Source organism: Nothobranchius furzeri, chromosome 14 (genome assembly GCF_043380555.1).
Source record: "Nothobranchius furzeri strain GRZ-AD chromosome 14, NfurGRZ-RIMD1, whole genome shotgun sequence".
NCBI classification, from domain to species: Eukaryota; Metazoa; Chordata; class Actinopteri; order Cyprinodontiformes; family Nothobranchiidae; genus Nothobranchius; species Nothobranchius furzeri.
The window spans coordinates 25,184,628-25,201,904 of record NC_091754.1 but is presented as its reverse complement, the minus strand read 5'-3'; the positions used below and the strand labels follow the sequence as shown (position 1 = coordinate 25,201,904).

Sequence of the window (17,277 nt, the reverse complement as noted above, 5' to 3'; positions counted from 1 at the left end):
ACAAGCAGTGCTGCAGAAATGAAAATGAATAAATGAAGCATGTGGGCAGCAGTAGCTCAGGAGGTAGGGCGTGTTGTCCAGTAATCAGAAGGTTGTAGGTTCAATCCTGTCAGAAAATGCTGCTGTTGTGTCATTGGGCAAGACACTTAATTCGCCTTGCCAGCTGATGGCGGTCAGAGGGATCGGTGGCGCCAGTGTTCGACAATCTCGCTTTCATCAGTGTGCCCCAGGGCTAGCCTAGTGAACTACACCAAATTCTTGCTTTGCAAAGTTTGGTGTAGGAACGCTCCACTGGAACCTCTGCAGCCCCTAACAGCATTCTGGCTGGGCAATCACAGCTCTCTAGAGGGGTTTCAAACACATAAAGAGCTGCAATTGGTCCATAATGGTGGGCCAATCATAGTGCTCTATCTGCTTAGTGAACAAATCACAGAGCTTTATCCGCTTTGCGGGCCAATCAGGGCACTAAATATGCCTGGTGGGTGGGATGATGCAACAGAGTGAAACAAGATGGCGACAGCTCGTTTGAAACGGCTTTTACATCAATTTTGGACTATTAGAACCTGGGCTTCATTAGAATCAGGAGCAGATAGATGTATTTAAGTGCTTTTTTTAGAAAAAATATGTGTTTTCTCAATCTTCAACTGTGGACCACCTCATTTACCGATGGCTGTTGCGGTGAGTATGTCACATTCATTGTCCAGTCGCATGCGGAGATCATTTGAAAGACAACGGTAGAACCCACCCCACAACCGAGAGCCTTCAATGAAGCGTTGCCAGACTAAATAATACATTTATTTAGTCTGGCTTGCCAGGCTACTCCAGGGCAGCTGTAGCTACATTGAAGCTCATCCTCACCAGCGTGTGTGTGTGTGTGAGTGGGCGAATGACTGATTATGTTGTGAAGCGCCTTGGGGGGTTGTAGAACCCTAAGTAGGTGCTATACTAATACAGGCCATTTACCATTTAAAGCTCTCATTTTGTGGAGGAAACAAAAAGCTCTGGCGCTCTTGTTTCATGAAGTAGAAAACAGCAGGATTTTGATTCCTACTCATTTATATCTGTGATTTTCAAACATCTTCTCTCTGATTGGCTAACAGAAATGCAACTCTACCACTGACTCTAATTGCTTTGCAACGTTGATGTTTTATCTCCACAAATAACACAAGCCTGAAGGAGTTCTGCCATATTGTGGAGTTGCTAATGCTAACGTTAGCTTCTGTTAGCCAATATATGCTCTGCTCTCTCCTGGATGCTAAATCAATAACAGCCTTTCCTGTCACAAGTCAAGATGGGTGAGTCCATGAATACTAATTTTCAGTGTGATGTAGATCTGTGTGGCTTTTTCTGACCCAAGTGTTTCCCCGTCTATTTTCTTTCGGCAGCTAATGCAGGACATAGGGGTAGAAGGTTATTTTTACGTTCAGCCTGCGTGTAAAATTCAGAGTGGCTGATTAATAAAATAAGTAAAAAAACGGTATCTCAATGAGCCTCCTTTTTAAATGTTGCTCTTAATCTTTGCTTTAACCAGGACCCTTTGCAGAAGCTGCAACATGTTATTTTGGTGTTAGCTCAAGTGCTAACACTACATCAGAAAGAAGCAGAATGAGGTCAATAATGGAAGCTGTTTAAAACTGAACAAAACATCAGATTCACTGATGCCATCCTGTAACAATTTGTCCATGCTTCTGCTTTAGTTTAGCTTCTATTAGTGGTAATAAAACAGCACCATGAGGTCACCTCTGTAATAGAGACTGATTGTGTTAATGTCAGGAGCTCTGGAGCAAACTGTCTTCTGGCTGAAGCCTTTAATCTTTAGAGCAAACACTACTCATCACTTCCCCTCCTGAAATGGAGGCTTTCCTGTGCCCACTGATGTCAGACGTATCAAAGAGGTGCTGATGGATCAAAGGTCCCACCTGATGGAATCCCCGTCACCTTTGACACATGACATCAGAACAAATCCCAGCTTCAAGAACACTTGACCTGTCAACGTGCCTCGGAGCCTACCTTCATCCAATATCCTCTTCTGCTGGCATCTGTTTTCTTCTTTTTTTGCATTCTGTGAAAACAAACGTTCAGCTCCTGTTTCCTTAGCAGCTCAAACCTCAGTAAACAATGACAAACACTCAGTCATAAACACAGGACTATGATAAGACACAGTTTTGTGCTGTGACCGGTCAAAGTAAGCTGCCTGCCAGCACACATCAGGGTGATTTTCACAGTTTGGAGACATCTGGACTTGGGAATGAAACAAACCCTTGTTTGTAGGAACACGTGAGACCATCTGCTGCAGGAGTTCATTGGATCTGAAGCAGAGCTTACTGACTCACCAGACACTGCATAGGGACAATAATACTCATTAATACAGAGAAACATCTTTGCTTTCACAGTTTCCTGCTCCATTCACATCACGAGTCTCAGGACTTACTGGGTCTTTTCAGAAAGTATCCTCAGGTCATTTGAAGTAAGATCAATAATATTTCTCAAAGATTTAATATGTGCTCATATTGTTTGTTGTCTGACCGAATAACATGGAACTATCCCTGCAAACAGTCAACGTTACACGGACGTGCATATCATGTCTATATTGAGTCTGTCGGTCCAGACCACATCTGTAGGACGTCCGAACTAGGTCTTTGAACAACTAGATAGATAACTCAATCATCAACACACAATAAATAACATTCTGATCTTAGATTTTAATCTTGGATAACATTCATAGTTGACATTCAGGGTGATTGTTTTGAGTTATTGGAGAGGTGTTCTGGGTAGCTAAACTATCCTGTATGTATGTAAATAATTTTTAATGATATGGACAAACATTAATCTATATGCTTAATTAGTCTAGTTTTATGACTGCAGCATAAAGCTGCCCAGGAAGCACAGGTGGAAATTAGCATCTCTGCTACAACCAGGTATCAATGCATTTTCCCTTCATGGTTAATGTCAAAGTGTACATTATCCCTGTTTAAATGAACATACTATACTTTACAAAACTTTACTATACTATACTATACTATACTATACTATACTATACTATACTATACTATACTATACTATACTATACTATACTATACTACACCACACCACACCACACCACACTATACTACACCACACCACAACACACCACATCACACCACATCACACCACACCATACTATACTATACTATACTATACTATACTATACTATACTATACTATACTATACTATACTATACTTACTATACTTACTATACTTACTATACTATACTATACTACACTATACTACACTCTACTTTACTACACTACACTATGAGAAGACAAGGTGTTCTATGCTATGCAATGCTGTACTATACTATACAACACTATACTATACTATACAATGCTATACTATACTATACTATACTATACTATACTATACTATACTATACTATACTATACTATACTATACTATACTATACTATACTATACTATACTATACCTATGCCTATATGCAGCCTATCTCCCTGCCTAGTGCAGGGCAACACAGAGACACACAAGATTAACAATCAAGCACACACTCACACCTAAGGACAATTTTAGAGGGGCCAATTTACCTGACAGTTATGTTTTGGACTGCACATGCACAGGTAACACATTCAAACTCCTTGCAAGGAGACCCCGGGCCAAGATGTGAACCTAGGACCTCCTTGCTGCAAGGCAACAAGGCTAACCCCTGCATCACTGTGTAGCCCATGTTTATATATATATATCATATTTATGTTTGTATTAAGTTTAGAAAATATTTTTGTAGTGATTGAAAGTAAAACAGAAGAAAAATATTTGGATTTTTTTCTATATTCTTCAGATCCTTGTTGACATTTTCTACACAAAATGTTATAGTAAATTTAAAAAATATTGATTTCTGTTCAAAGGTCTTGAGTCATTGCTCATATTTTCCATTTGTTAAATAGAAAGATCCTGACTTACGCGGTGTGCTATCTCTGAAGTAGAAAAGGCAGTCTTGTTCAAATGCTTCCTGGCTTCTACAACTAAACCTCTTTGTCTCATTCACCTGAAGACTTCTAGATAAGATCTTAAACCCATTTTAAACAGATCTCAGATTTCTGACATCTGTTTGGTTTCAAGAGTCATGACCAAGTGCGTTCACCTCTATGACAGAGTAGGAAATCAAAGCAAAGCCCTTCTATACCAGCAGATAGCACTTTAGTTTGGAGATCCAGCAGATGCACCAGGGTGGAGCTTTTCATGCGCCTCTGTTGTCCTGATCGGGCCCTCCAGCATGCAGTAACGTCTGCTGACTTTAGTTGTGTCTGAAAGCGGGTGACGAAAACTAAACAGCAATAGGCAGATGAGGGAAGGGAGAAAAACAGCTGTGATTTACATTCTCTACCATTGAATTAACATGCTTTTACTTCTCTGGTGAGCTGCCAGAATGATTATTTTAATCCAGCAGGAGCCTTAATTCTGAGAGGATTTATCATGATAAAACCCACATGTGCTGTTTTCACAAGCTCAATTTTATTTCCTCTCTTTGTTTTTTGACGCAAATCTGGTCTCAAGCAGGTGTTTGTTAAGTTTACTTATGGCATGATGGGAAAAAAGTAGAACAAATTAGGCAGCTGGAGGTGTTGAAGTGAGATTGACTGAGAGAGAGGTGTTTTAGCATGGTGGTACAGGGAAAGTGTAGCAGGCCACACATGTGCAATAAATGTAAAGAGAGAGAGGAGAACAAGTGCACTGGAGGCGGCTGCAAGAAGTCCTGGGAATGCTGTGGTTGCCGAGGCTTCCCATGGTTTGTGCCACATATTGATTCAATATAACAGATATTCTTGGCTATGAAGAGACAGCTGAAGCTTTGACTAAAACTGTTTAATGTCAAGGTTAGAAAGTAGGAAAAGGGACGTGATTATTAGTAACAGAGCTATTTATTGGTTTATGTGTCTCTGAGAACCAAAAACAGACAGAAATATGTGCGGTTAGTGTAGCTGTGCACTGTCTTCCCAAGCATTCAGACCCAGTCCAAGATCTGACAGCATTTTGGCTGGAGTACTCACACGTGATTCTAGAAACAGCTGGAAGATGGAGAGAAAAGGAAGAGAGGAGCAATGGAAGTCGAAGCCAAGGCAGCGCAAGCCAGTTCCCAGGCTCTGGCCTCTGGAGACCTCAGAGGAAAGGAAGCAGGGTGGGATTCAAGAGGGTGGAGAGCCCAGGCCAGCTGCACCAGTGTCCTACTGGCTGCAGTTTAGTTCCACGAATAGGTGATCCCTGGCTGAAGCTGGAATATACCACAGTTCTGGTGATAATGTAATCAGTGAAATGAAACTTCTCTTGAACATGTATTAGTAAAACCATTATTGAAAAGTCATAAATAATCATTCAACAAATTTTCAGCTGGCTACAGTTACGCTTTTTGCCTTAATAAATTCATTATTTCAGATAAATTCAGTGACAATGCAAAGCCCAGTTCAAACGGAGGATATTTTGATTATTGACCAGCTCCACCCCGTCCTACAATCTCCAGGATGTGCATGATCACCATAACGGCTCTAAAGATAGTCTTATCAGATAATCCTACCGTTGGTGGTGTGATATGAACGCTCTGATTCGCTCAGAAGGACGTCGACACCGCTCTGATCATATATCCAGGCTTTCAAACATGTTGGATTATCTTGGTCTGGTTTTTGGGGACATAAAACACACCGTCTGTTGAAAGGGATATCTAACATATTGGAAATCGAGGTGACGGAAGCACGCAGTGCTTTCCTCCTCTCCCGTGTTTGCTTACTTTAAAGTCACGTTTTATATTGCGAGATTTCCTATTTTGATGGGGAACGTCCCTCAGTGAGAGCAGTTTGTGTGTAATGGGTGTTATAGACCGTGTTTCTGCACACCACACACTATGACTAAAACCGGTACATCTATGATTTTTCATCACCATGTGTGTGGTTTAAAGCTTAGAAAATATTTAAAAATCCTGCTGTGTGAACCAGCCTTTATATGCCTTAACCTTGCACAGTCAGTTGTTTAAAATAAATGAGCAAAGCCAACTTTGGGCTACAATCACACCAAGTGTGAGCTCAATATCCATAAACATGACAACGTTTTAGTCCTTTTTGTGTTTTCTTGTGTCAACCAGATGTTGTGGCCATCTTGAACTTGATTGACTCATTAATGAACTAAATAGATTGAGTTTTTAGATCAAACAAATGTTAAAGGTTGTATCACCTGCAAGCTCAGAAAATACAAATACGATTGCTTACACTCACCTCTACTGCTCCCAAGTGGCCAAAAATATATATGATCCCCCCCCCCCCAATGAGATGGATCATTCATTTTTATGTTTCTGTTTCTTCATCTTTAGGGTTGTGGAACTTCTTGTGGAAAATGTGACTGCAGCGGTGTCAAAGGAGCAAAGGTGAGATCTCTACTTGCATTTTACACAAGTTCGATTTTGGGGGATTCACATAAAAATGACAGATTTTAGGAGTTAACAGCAAAACATGACAAGTGTTCCAGAGTTTTGACTAACAGGGTTAAGCGCAGAGGGACGGACTTTGAGGCGAGCCTGGGTGGAAACACAAGAGCTCAGTCATGGAGAAGAGGCCTGGACGTGAACAAAGATCAGTTTCAATTGGAGTATGTCGGTGCACACAGCTGTGCTGAAGGCCTTAATCCCATCAGATTATGTGAAGCTGTGATTTAGTGATGTACAAGTGGCCACAAACTGGCTGTGAGCCTGGAGCTGTCAGCACTCGGGCAATACTGGGAAACACTGACCAGAAACATGAATAAATAACTTTAACTTCTTATTAATTACCTTACAGACAACATAATCTTCTTTATTTTTTTTTTTACTGATGATATTGTTACGTATTTATCATATTTTTACTCTGATATTTAAATAAAACACGTCATAAAACCATTGATTTGGAACTTGGGGATCCCATAAAGTACAAATGTAGATGATTTATCATTGATGGTTTTTGTGCAGTGACAGCACTTTTTTTTAATTAGAATTTCTACCAAAATGTTAATAAAGTGATTAAAATCACTGTTTTAGGGTGGCAGTTTAGTAGACTTATTATATTTTTTACTTCCTGTTATTGAGTGTACAATCACAATATTGCCTAAACTGAATCAGACATTTTATTAGCCTCCTTAGTGCAGCAGTTTGGTCTTTTTACCACTGATTCCCACAGCAGCAGCAGAAGAAAAACATTCAGCTCATGTAACAACAGTAGATTCCACCCAAAACTGTTGAAAGGCCTTCCTGAACCATCCCTAGTGGTCTATTTTCCCAATGAAGTCATCGATTTATAATGGGAGTTGCCGTGGTAACCAAGTGGTTATTTCCATTGTTTAACATGCAACGTTTTTCTTGACTGATGCGAGCCAGGTGTTGTGGAAATCAATCCTAAAATAATACTTTCAACATGGATGTTTTTCCTCTTCTTGTTTGGCTTTCCTTGGATCCCCATCACAGTACAATGCTGCCACCTGGTGGCAGGCAGAGGAAAGTCTGTGTGTCAGTTTAGGACACTGTCCAGGTCATGTTGATGCTTTTACTTTTATTTAAAAAAATAGATAACTCACTCAAGTACAATAGGAAGAATATTTATATAAATTCCTAAGATTAATCAGACAGTGTTATGGCATTAACATACCATACCGATTTATTTATGGACAATTTATCAGCATCAATATCGGTATCGGTCCGATAAATAAAACTGGGCCAAGATTACCAACCCATATTTTTTCATCTTGTTTCCGTTTGTGTATCTGTTTCAGAGGGTAAGGGTGGGTGACAATGTGTAATAATTTAGTCCTGTGACAGCGATGGTAATCATCTCAGAAGTGTAAATGTGTGTGGTGTGTGTGTATATAACATATTGCAAATTCCTCTTTATAGAAATAAAGCAAAACATTTAAAAATTCACCTTGCATAATTTTAGTCTATACAAAATTTGCCTAATTCAGAAACGTAAATCGGCATCGGTTGTCGGCCATAACAGTGATATTAATATCAGATATTGTGTCGGCCCCAAAAATTTATATCGGTGCATTCCTATTAAAAAAACGTTTGAAATGGCACAAATAAAACCAAAAATGCTAAAAATAGTGCGAGGTGTTAAAAAGTGAGCTACTGAATCATAAAAACTAAATAAAGAAAAGTAGAACCGGGGCAGGAGTTTCGTATCAAGTGTCACGGAGGGAAGGTTGTGTCATCCGTCTCACTTTTGATTTGCCAGTGATAGACCGCGAGGGTAACGTTAACCATGGCAGATGCGGGGATGAAGAGGAGGCGAAATTTTGATATCAAGTTCAAAGAGAATGTGCTGATTATGCTGCAGAACACTCTGGGGAGCAGTAGGGGTTGTATGAACTAGTCGACTTTACTATAGTGACTTTTTATGCCTGTCATCGACCAGTCGCTGTCACGTGATAATGACTGGCAAGATGCAGTCCTCGGAAAAGACAGCAGCCTGCTGTCAGCAGGTGACAAGCTCCTGCGCGTCGGGAGGCAACACGCTGTGCCAGAGCGTCGGTACTGACCACCTGCCGTAAAACGGACATTTAACCAAATTGTGACCTTTACCCTCTTGCAATTTAACCTTCCCCTCACCCCCATCCTAACCTTAACCAGCTTGCGCATGCAATGCTCTGATTGTTGACGCGCTCCAGACATCTGCGTCCTGAGCACGGCCACAGTAACATTATCAAATCAGGTGTCGCCACCTCAAAAACTAATTTAACACGCGATCGTTCATGTCGGCTCATTTCCTTTTATGTTTTCTGTCTTATTTGTGCCTGATGCGTTTCGCTGCTGTGGATCGGGGCGCATCACCTGTTTTGTCCTCGGTGACACACGTCACTGATGCGGCTGGCGAGCACGCCGCTGTTTTTGCGGTCGGTAGATCTTTTAGAACTGCAGTTCAAAGGTAACTCAAGGTGAATATATATGAAGCCAGGTAGCAGTTTTTCTTTAGGATTGAGAGGAGATGCAGGAAGATAATAAACAGACAGGACAGAAAAATAGTCAAATAAAAACAAGTTAGTTTTTGTACCTGCTGGTTGCAACAAACAGACACCATTGAAGGTAATAAGAAGTGAGGAACAGAAAATGAAATAATTATTTTAATGTTTAGAGCAGCAGGAACTCTGAGAGGCTGCAGGTGCATCAGTGAGTTTGCGGCCGCTGCGCATGGGGAGGGGGGAGATGGCTGAAGCTGAAACTACCGTTGTTAAAAGAAATGTGTTTAACTTTGAAAATGTGGGCGCAATTTTAATTGTCAATAACTCCAGCGAACCATTAGTTCATTTTGCTCAAATAGAAATTGAGGCCTGCCTCTAATTCTGGCCCTCCTTCCAATAAAGGCCCGGAGCTTGATGAGCTTGAGTCAAATACAGGCCCGGGCCTGTATTAGAGGATTTACGGTACATAAATGTTCAAATATGTGAAAATATGGAAACATTTCTTGAGGTATTGAGTATTTTTTTTATTTGTGTTTTCCAGGGTGAGCGTGGATTTCCTGGTCTTCAAGGTAACATGGGATTCCCAGGGATGCAGGGACATGAGGGACCACCTGGGCCAATGGGCCCAAAGGTAGGACTGTTCAGTCCAATTATATGAACTAATTCAGTATTTAGAGATATACTGCAGCTCTACATACAGAGCATGGGGCACTAAAGCACAGAAAAGCCTTAAGAGGCCTAAAGATGATTGTTTTGCACAATAAAAGCACTCTGCAAGACTTTAGAATTTTTTTTTTAGCTGTCCATGAATAGTTGTGAATGATTTGTTATTTCTGATTTTATTTGTTGAATAGGGAGACCTAGGTTCACCTGGAGCTCCTGGACTGAAAGGAGTGCGAGTAAGTAATTATAAATATTCTAATGCAGCCGTATAGTATGTTATGATTTATCACTTTTAATAAATATGGCACCACTAGTTTTGCTTTAAGAGAGTAAATCCAGACATGCTTGTGATTTTGCAGGGGCCTCATGGTCTGCCAGGTATGCCCGGAAACCCAGGACTCCCAGTAAGTTCCTCTCAACAGCCACCATGTCCAAGAGAACCATCATTGTTGGGAGATCTAGATTGTGTTTGTTGAGACTTTACCACTTTGAACAGAAAAAAATCCATTTCGTAACTCAGTTTTTCCATTCTAATCATAGGGCATCAACGGAAACGATGGTCCACCGGGTTCGCCTGGTATCCCAGGATGCAACGGGACCAAAGTAAGCTCCCTCCAGTTCTACTGTGTTTAACGTTGTTTGCACCTTCTGACAGTGTGCTGTGTGTGTTACAGGGTGAAAGAGGAAGAGATGGCTCTCCTGGTTTTCCTGGACTTCAAGGTCCTCCTGTAAGCAGAAACAGCTTCCATCATTTTCAACCCTTTACTGTTCTGGAAAATACTTAAAACAGGGTCTGAAGATGCAATTATTAAATATTGATTATTAATTGTTCATTACTCTCCTTGTCAGGGAATACCAGGATATCCCGGAATGAAAGTAAGTAAAACAACTTATGAAGCTTTAATGAAGTCCATAACTCAACATTGTAAATCTTACTCTTGGTGTTTAACAGGGAGACCCTGGTGGTGTGATGGGGATCATTCCCACTAAAGGGGACCGAGGACTTCCTGGCCTACCTGGATTACCTGTATGTATTAAAGCACGTATGTAACCATGATGTCAAATCGGTGAAAGTCCTTCCAACACCTGTTCATCTCTTTCAGGGATCCTCTGGTCTCCAGGGACCTAGTGGACCTGCAGGACCCAGAGGATATCCAGGACCCAAAGTGAGTCACATCCCATCTTTTCTTGGAACGTTGGAATCATTCAAATTAATTTGCCATCAATTCCAACCATTAAAAGGAATGAATGTTTTCAGTTATTGTTTCTTCATCCTGATGTTTGATTATCTGATCAACAGGGAGACATTGGGCTCCCCGGTCCGCCAGGAGAAAAGGTAAGCTCCGTCCGATGAACAATGAAACTTTAACATATTTTATAACTTTAGCCTTGGTTCCTTTGCAAAGATTAAACAGACTGCACGTTCATTTATTTGCAGGGTGACAAGTTGTCCTTTGTGAGTGCAAAGGGAGAAAAGGTAAGTCTTAAAAAATTTAATAATGGAAAAGTGATTAGAGCAAAAGTTCACATTTTCTCTAAAATAATCACTCTAATTTTTAAAACTGCAAGGCATTTCCCTGCTATTTGAGCTATTGAAGTATTGCTCATGCATTAGCTATCATTGTTATTCTATGTTGGCAAAAGAAACTCAAAACATCATCAGCATAAAAATGATACTGAGTGACTAAATTATATCATTTTTAACAAGGATCTATGACAGAATTTTAAAAAGACTGAAAAGAGGGGTTTATACTGACTTTAGTCTGTTAAAATATACTCCTTTTTGTTTTAATTGGTCAGCAAAGGTTTCTAGAACATGCCAACCCTATTCGTTCTTTTCTGTAGCTGTGACGGTCCCTGTAATTGTTATTATCTCCCTGCAGGGTGACCAAGGACTTCGAGGTCCACCTGGTCCCCCAGGACTTCCTCAGGGAGTAGAAGGACAGACCACAGTGCTCGTACCTGGACCACAGGTGCCCTGTCACATAAATTAGTGCTTGATTGCATACATTTATTAAAGCTTATCATTATATCCTAGCCTTGTTTTTTTTTGTTTTGTACTTATGCAGGGGTACCCAGGACCTCCAGGGGATAAAGGAGAGAAAGTTGGTGTTTCTTGTTCAGATGTTGCTGCAGATCATGTTTTAGACACATGAAGTTATTTAGTTGGTTATTTTTTGAACATTTGATTTGTTTTGCAGGGTTTTTGCTTGCCATACCAAATTGGGGTCAAAGGTGAACTTGGCCCACCTGGACCAAGAGTAAGTTATTTAATTTAATTTAATTTCTGGAACTTTACTGAAATTTAAGAGGGCTTTTAAGTTGTATTATTGTCTGTATTTTTAGGGCAAACCTGGAAAAGATGGTCAGGATGGACTTAAGGTGAAGTATATTTGCTTCACTATAAATCCACCACAGCAGTCAATCTGATTTTTTCTCCCATTTAGTCATTTCTGTTCCTAATCTTCAACGTATCATCCAACAGGGAGAGAGAGGTTTCCCCGGAGCTCCTGGATTTCCGGGTTCAGATGTAATTCATGCACCACCTTGAGCTTTCAGATTCTAATAAATAAAATTAAACTTTGTTAAGATGTCCTGCAGTCTAACGTTTAATCTTTTTGTAGGGTGTAAAAGGAGAAAGAGGACCTCCTGGTTATGTGAGTGATTTTTCTCCATTGTTAAACTTTAACAGAACTTTGAGTCGGGCCTGATATTTTGTGTTGCTATGGTGTATTTGGGGTATTTTGGCAGTATTTTGATGTACTGGGCACCCTGACATGATATTATTTCGATTTTAGAAAATTTGTGTATTGTGTGTGCACCGTGTCAGGATAATTTCTATTGAGGATGTAGCTTGCAGGAACCGTCACAGTTGTGGTGGCCATCCATGTCATCCAGCTAAAATTAATCATGGTGTCGTTGACAATGTGTGCTTTTAGGGCAGCGGTCCACCCGGTCCTCCCGGCCCCCGCGGCTCCCCAGGTTCACCAGGACAAAAAGGTTAAAGGATTCTGTTAAATTGTAGGCAGTTGCATGCTTGCATTTCCAGAGAAAATCTAACTCCACCCTGTCATTCACAACTATCTCCAGTTCTTTGTTGGAAAAAAAATAAAACTTTCTAATGTTTTCAACAGGTTTCATTGGTCCTCAGGGAGAGGCTGGTCCACCAGGTATAACTTCAGTACACTGAAATAATAAAGGAAACATGAGGAAAATCTTGTAAATTGAATAACTCTGGATTTTGTGCTGCAGGCCGCCACGTCGAAGGACCTCGTGGCGAGAAGGGTCTAAAAGGAGAAGTGGGGGAGAAGGGTGACCGAGGCATTGATGGGGAGCCTCTTCCTGGACCACCAGGAAAACAGGGACCCATCGGACCACCTGGGCCACCGGGACCATCCAGTATGCATTCAATTAATTATACAAGTTAACATATTTATCCGCTTTGTTATGAAACCACAAGACTTTGCGTCATTTAATTTTATGCTTGTGTGTTGCCCTCATAGTTGACCCTAAAGAATGTAACGTTGCTAAGGGAGCTCCTGGCGCACCTGGACTTCCAGGGTTACCAGGAGAAGATGGGCAAAAAGGTAAGAATCAGTCATTTCTTCATATGAAATTAAATAAAATAAAAAATGTAGTTATCACGAGGATGTACTAGAATATGGGGCAAAAAGGTAAGAATCAGTCATTTCTTCATATGAAATTAAATAAAATAAAAAATGTAGTTATCACGAGGATGTACTAGAATATGCATTTCATTAAGGACAACACAAGGAGAAACTATGGAAAGCATTTGATAGATGCAGCAGGAGATGGAAGCACAAGTCCAGAGAGGACCAGATATGTAGTGTGATTGTATTTTATTTAAGGTGGTACTTCACAGAAAAACAAGTTTTAATTATTTCTGATTATAATTGGTCACTTTGACTTTGTCATGCAGACTGAACATGAAAACAGTTTTCCCACACCGCTAACACTTTACAATAAGGTACGCTAAATTGTGCTTCGTAACTAGGGAATGACTTAGGGAGTAATGAGTAATGAAGCAGGGATGAATAGGTAGTTAACCAGTAGTCACTGGTGAAAACGCTCATCAGTCTTTTTTCATGGTCTAATACGTAGTTAACCAATACTTACTGGTAAACACCCAGCAGTCTTATTCAGAGACTATCTAATTGTGTTTTACTAGGGAACGACTTAAAGGGTACTGAGTAATGAAGCAGGGAAGAATAGGTAGTTTTAGAGTGTTTTTACATGTTGATTTCAAAGTTTATAAATGTAAAAGTTAATTTTTGTGTACTTTTCTGATTATTTAAAAACATACTCTTAACATCAAACATTTTGTTAGTGATTGATTTGAGCCAGGTAACACTGTAACCTGCAGAATTTTGGTCACCCGCCATCTCTGGAATATTACCACACACAAGATGAAGGAAAACGATATGTAAATAAGCTCAACGTATTTATGGTAAATGGCCATGTAACAACATATATAAGTAATGGTTAAGTATTGAGTAAGTACATATTCGTTCCTCAGTAGGTACTTGGGAGAAGGCTTCACTTTAAGGTGGACAAAAGCAGTAGGTAATGGTTAAGTACCTATTAGGTACAGATTAGTTCCTGAGTAGGTACTAAGTTGGGAGAAGGCTTTACTTTCCATTATCTCGAGATGGACGGATGCTGACGATAGACGACAAAGTGACAGACGAGTGAAATCAAGATGAAACGGTGATGTTAAATCACTGTGATGTTGCTAATTATCTGCAATCTTCATGAAGTTTACAAAAGAATGTCCATAGGCACCACATTCATTTGGAATTCGCTCCTTAATGCGTTCATAGATTAGTCCCTGAATAAAACTGCTGGGTGTTTACCAGTAAGTATTGGTTAACTACCTATTAGACCATGAAAAAAGACTGATGAGCGTTTTCACCAGTAACTACTGGTTAACTACCTATTCTTCCTGCTTCATTACTCATTACTCATTGCTCCCTAAGTCATTCCCTAGTTACGAAGCACAATTTTGTGTACCTTATTGTAAAGTGTTACCATTTATGTCACACTGGCACTTAAGAGTCATGGACTCACTCATCTTGACTGACAACAGGGAAGAAAGTTGTTGTTTTAGTGTCCAGGAAACAGCGGAGAATGTCTTGACTACCAGACGCTAACCATTAGCATTTGCAACTCCACCACATGGCAGAACTCCTGTAGACTTGTGTTAGGGTTAGTGGAGATAACCCTCACCCTAATCGTGAAGATAAAACATCAATATTTCAGAGCAAATGGGGTCAGTGGTAGAGTCATGTTGCTGTCAGCCAATCAGAAGTGAGATGTTCAAATATCAGGAAACAAGATCCTGTCATATGAAGCTACTTTTTCCTCCTGCTGAATTCTCCGTGCGGAAACAGGCGCATCTGAGCTCCCTGCCCCTACTGCATGACTTACAAGGCATTCATTCCAACCAGAGACCACTGCAAATCAGAGGTGTGGACTCGAGTCACATGACTTGGACTCGAGTCAGACTCGAGTCGTTATTTTAATGGCTTCTGATTTGACTTGATAAAATCTATAAAGACTTACAACTTGACTCAGACTTGAATGCCAATGACTTGCAACTTGAATCGACTTGAATCTGTTGACTTGATGATGACTTGAGCATATTTGATATATTTTAGCACAAAAGTGGCATGGCATGGACAAAAATCTGGGTTTGATCTTGTACTGCTAAATGCAGCAGCACTTTGTTTATAATCAGTTTCAGTTGCACTTTCTGCTTGTTTGAGCAAACAAATTAAGCTTTAAGAAGCTTTATTTCTGGAATTTATTTATTATCATTGTCAATAAATTGAAGTTGGACAGATGACTTGATTATGACTTGTAGCAATTTTTACATATTAATTATGACCAATAAGATGTGATATTCCATAGAAATATGAAATATCAATCTGATTGATCTTTGAATGTTTAATCAAGAGATTCTAGGTTTCTTTGCTTATTCAGGGACCATAAACACACTTCGTATTAATTCAGACAGAGTCAGTATATAGTTTATAAAATGAATTTAATTATTTTTCCTAAACTGATGATACATGACAAGATATGAATAATGAGATGTGGTGTGGTGGATGTGAGGTGTTGTGATGGAAGCTACTGTAGATGTTGTAGCAACCGTTCTTTGTATCTGAGAGAAATTGTGAAATCTGGGTGTAAAAGAATTTGTTGTTTGTTATAAACTAGAGAGTTAGTTATTGATAAAAACCTCATCAGACTCCAGTATGCAGGCTTACGATACCCTTGTTGCTTCCGGCGGTCCGGAGGGGTGCAGTCAGATTGGTGAGGTCACCGGACATTGAAACCACAATACTCAGAGATTAGTAGCTTCCTCTGAGTTCAGCTTCCCCGGCCATGAGATGCAACCTGGGGTCTGCAGATTAGGTGTCCAAGGTGGATGTCTGAGAGTTGAAGTAGCTGTGAAAAGAGCTGTTGTGTCTGTAATCACTTGCAGCCTCGCAGAAAGGTTTTGACTGGTGGTCAAAGGAGATTGTTTCAAAGAGGCTTCTTTCCCGATTTGGCCGAATCGGGAGTCAGCTGGAACCTGAATTACTCAGGAATTAATTGTTGTTTTATTAAACTACTTTGTTATGATTTCTGGCCGAGTTTGGCCAATCAGAATTTGACACGTTTCTGAGTATCTACCAACATCCCTCAGAAAGCCACGCCTTCCTTCAGATACACAATTCTTAACACTGTGAATGAGAATCTTTCAAACTCTCATGTGAAGTGCATATTAACCTTAATATGTATCTTATGAAGATGTGTATGAACACATGAAAATGTGTAACACATAGTGAATTGTGATATAAATGGATCATTGTAAGAACAATATTCATTTCAAATTCATTGATTTAAGCACATTATTCAAACATTTAATTTAAACATCTTGTTCATTCATCACATATGAATATTGTAACATATAACTATATAATCGTGGAGTCTTCACTTATTCAGACTGAAGAATGTTGACGTCTGGCTTTCATAGTGAGTGTCACAGTCAGACCTAGTGACGATCAGCCAGATCCAACAACAGCCAAACACAGAGAAAGATTTTAAAGAGTTTATTAAAGGACTTGTTAAAGCGATCGGGACCAGCTGGAGTTGGTTCCAGGTGGCGTGGCCTGGGAAACGGAAAACAGTCAGCGAGGGAGATAATTCAGATGTCTTAATCTGAAGAGTGACTGACCTTCTGGAAATAGCAGGGTGCTCAGCGGTGAGGAATGCTGATGAAGGTGAGTGCTCAGATTCAGGCTGGGACTGAGGCAAGAGACGGGTTCCGTGGTCAGACAGACTGAGGTCGGGCAACAGGCAGGCAGGGGTCAATAATAAATAGGCAGACAGACAGGTTCAAACGCTCGAAGGACTGTGACAGGGCAGCAGCCAATCTCGCACTGAGCAGCAGGAGCCAGGTGCTTAAATAGGGAGCAGCACAGGTGGAATTAATCAGCTAGATGACTGCTGCTGCAGGGAGACAGGAAAACACAGAGGTCAGGGCATGATCATGACAAGCTTCTTGTTGACCACCTTGAGGGGCAGGTCCTTGGCAGCCAGCCAAACCTTTTGCCCCACCAGGTATCTGGGACCCTGGGTACATCAGCGG

At 40.4% G+C, this 17,277-nt stretch overlaps 1 protein-coding gene across 1 annotated transcript in view; it reads left to right on the top strand.

Moving 5' to 3' along the window:
* Window positions 1-17,277, top strand: part of col4a1 (collagen, type IV, alpha 1) — a 58,724-nt gene that overhangs the window by 17,830 nt on the left and 23,617 nt on the right. The window contains exons 2-22 of the mRNA XM_015966255.3: window positions 6,346-6,399; window positions 9,499-9,588; window positions 9,812-9,856; window positions 9,980-10,024; window positions 10,161-10,223; window positions 10,295-10,348; window positions 10,470-10,496; window positions 10,573-10,647; window positions 10,724-10,786; window positions 10,921-10,956; window positions 11,059-11,097; window positions 11,504-11,593; window positions 11,690-11,725; window positions 11,822-11,881; window positions 11,967-12,002; window positions 12,106-12,150; window positions 12,245-12,277; window positions 12,560-12,620; window positions 12,755-12,790; window positions 12,873-13,019; window positions 13,124-13,207. Coding sequence (XP_015821741.1) covers window positions 6,346-6,399; window positions 9,499-9,588; window positions 9,812-9,856; window positions 9,980-10,024; window positions 10,161-10,223; window positions 10,295-10,348; window positions 10,470-10,496; window positions 10,573-10,647; window positions 10,724-10,786; window positions 10,921-10,956; window positions 11,059-11,097; window positions 11,504-11,593; window positions 11,690-11,725; window positions 11,822-11,881; window positions 11,967-12,002; window positions 12,106-12,150; window positions 12,245-12,277; window positions 12,560-12,620; window positions 12,755-12,790; window positions 12,873-13,019; window positions 13,124-13,207 — 1,219 coding nt within the window. The remainder of the gene's footprint in view (window positions 1-6,345; window positions 6,400-9,498; window positions 9,589-9,811; window positions 9,857-9,979; window positions 10,025-10,160; window positions 10,224-10,294; window positions 10,349-10,469; window positions 10,497-10,572; window positions 10,648-10,723; window positions 10,787-10,920; window positions 10,957-11,058; window positions 11,098-11,503; window positions 11,594-11,689; window positions 11,726-11,821; window positions 11,882-11,966; window positions 12,003-12,105; window positions 12,151-12,244; window positions 12,278-12,559; window positions 12,621-12,754; window positions 12,791-12,872; window positions 13,020-13,123; window positions 13,208-17,277) is intronic.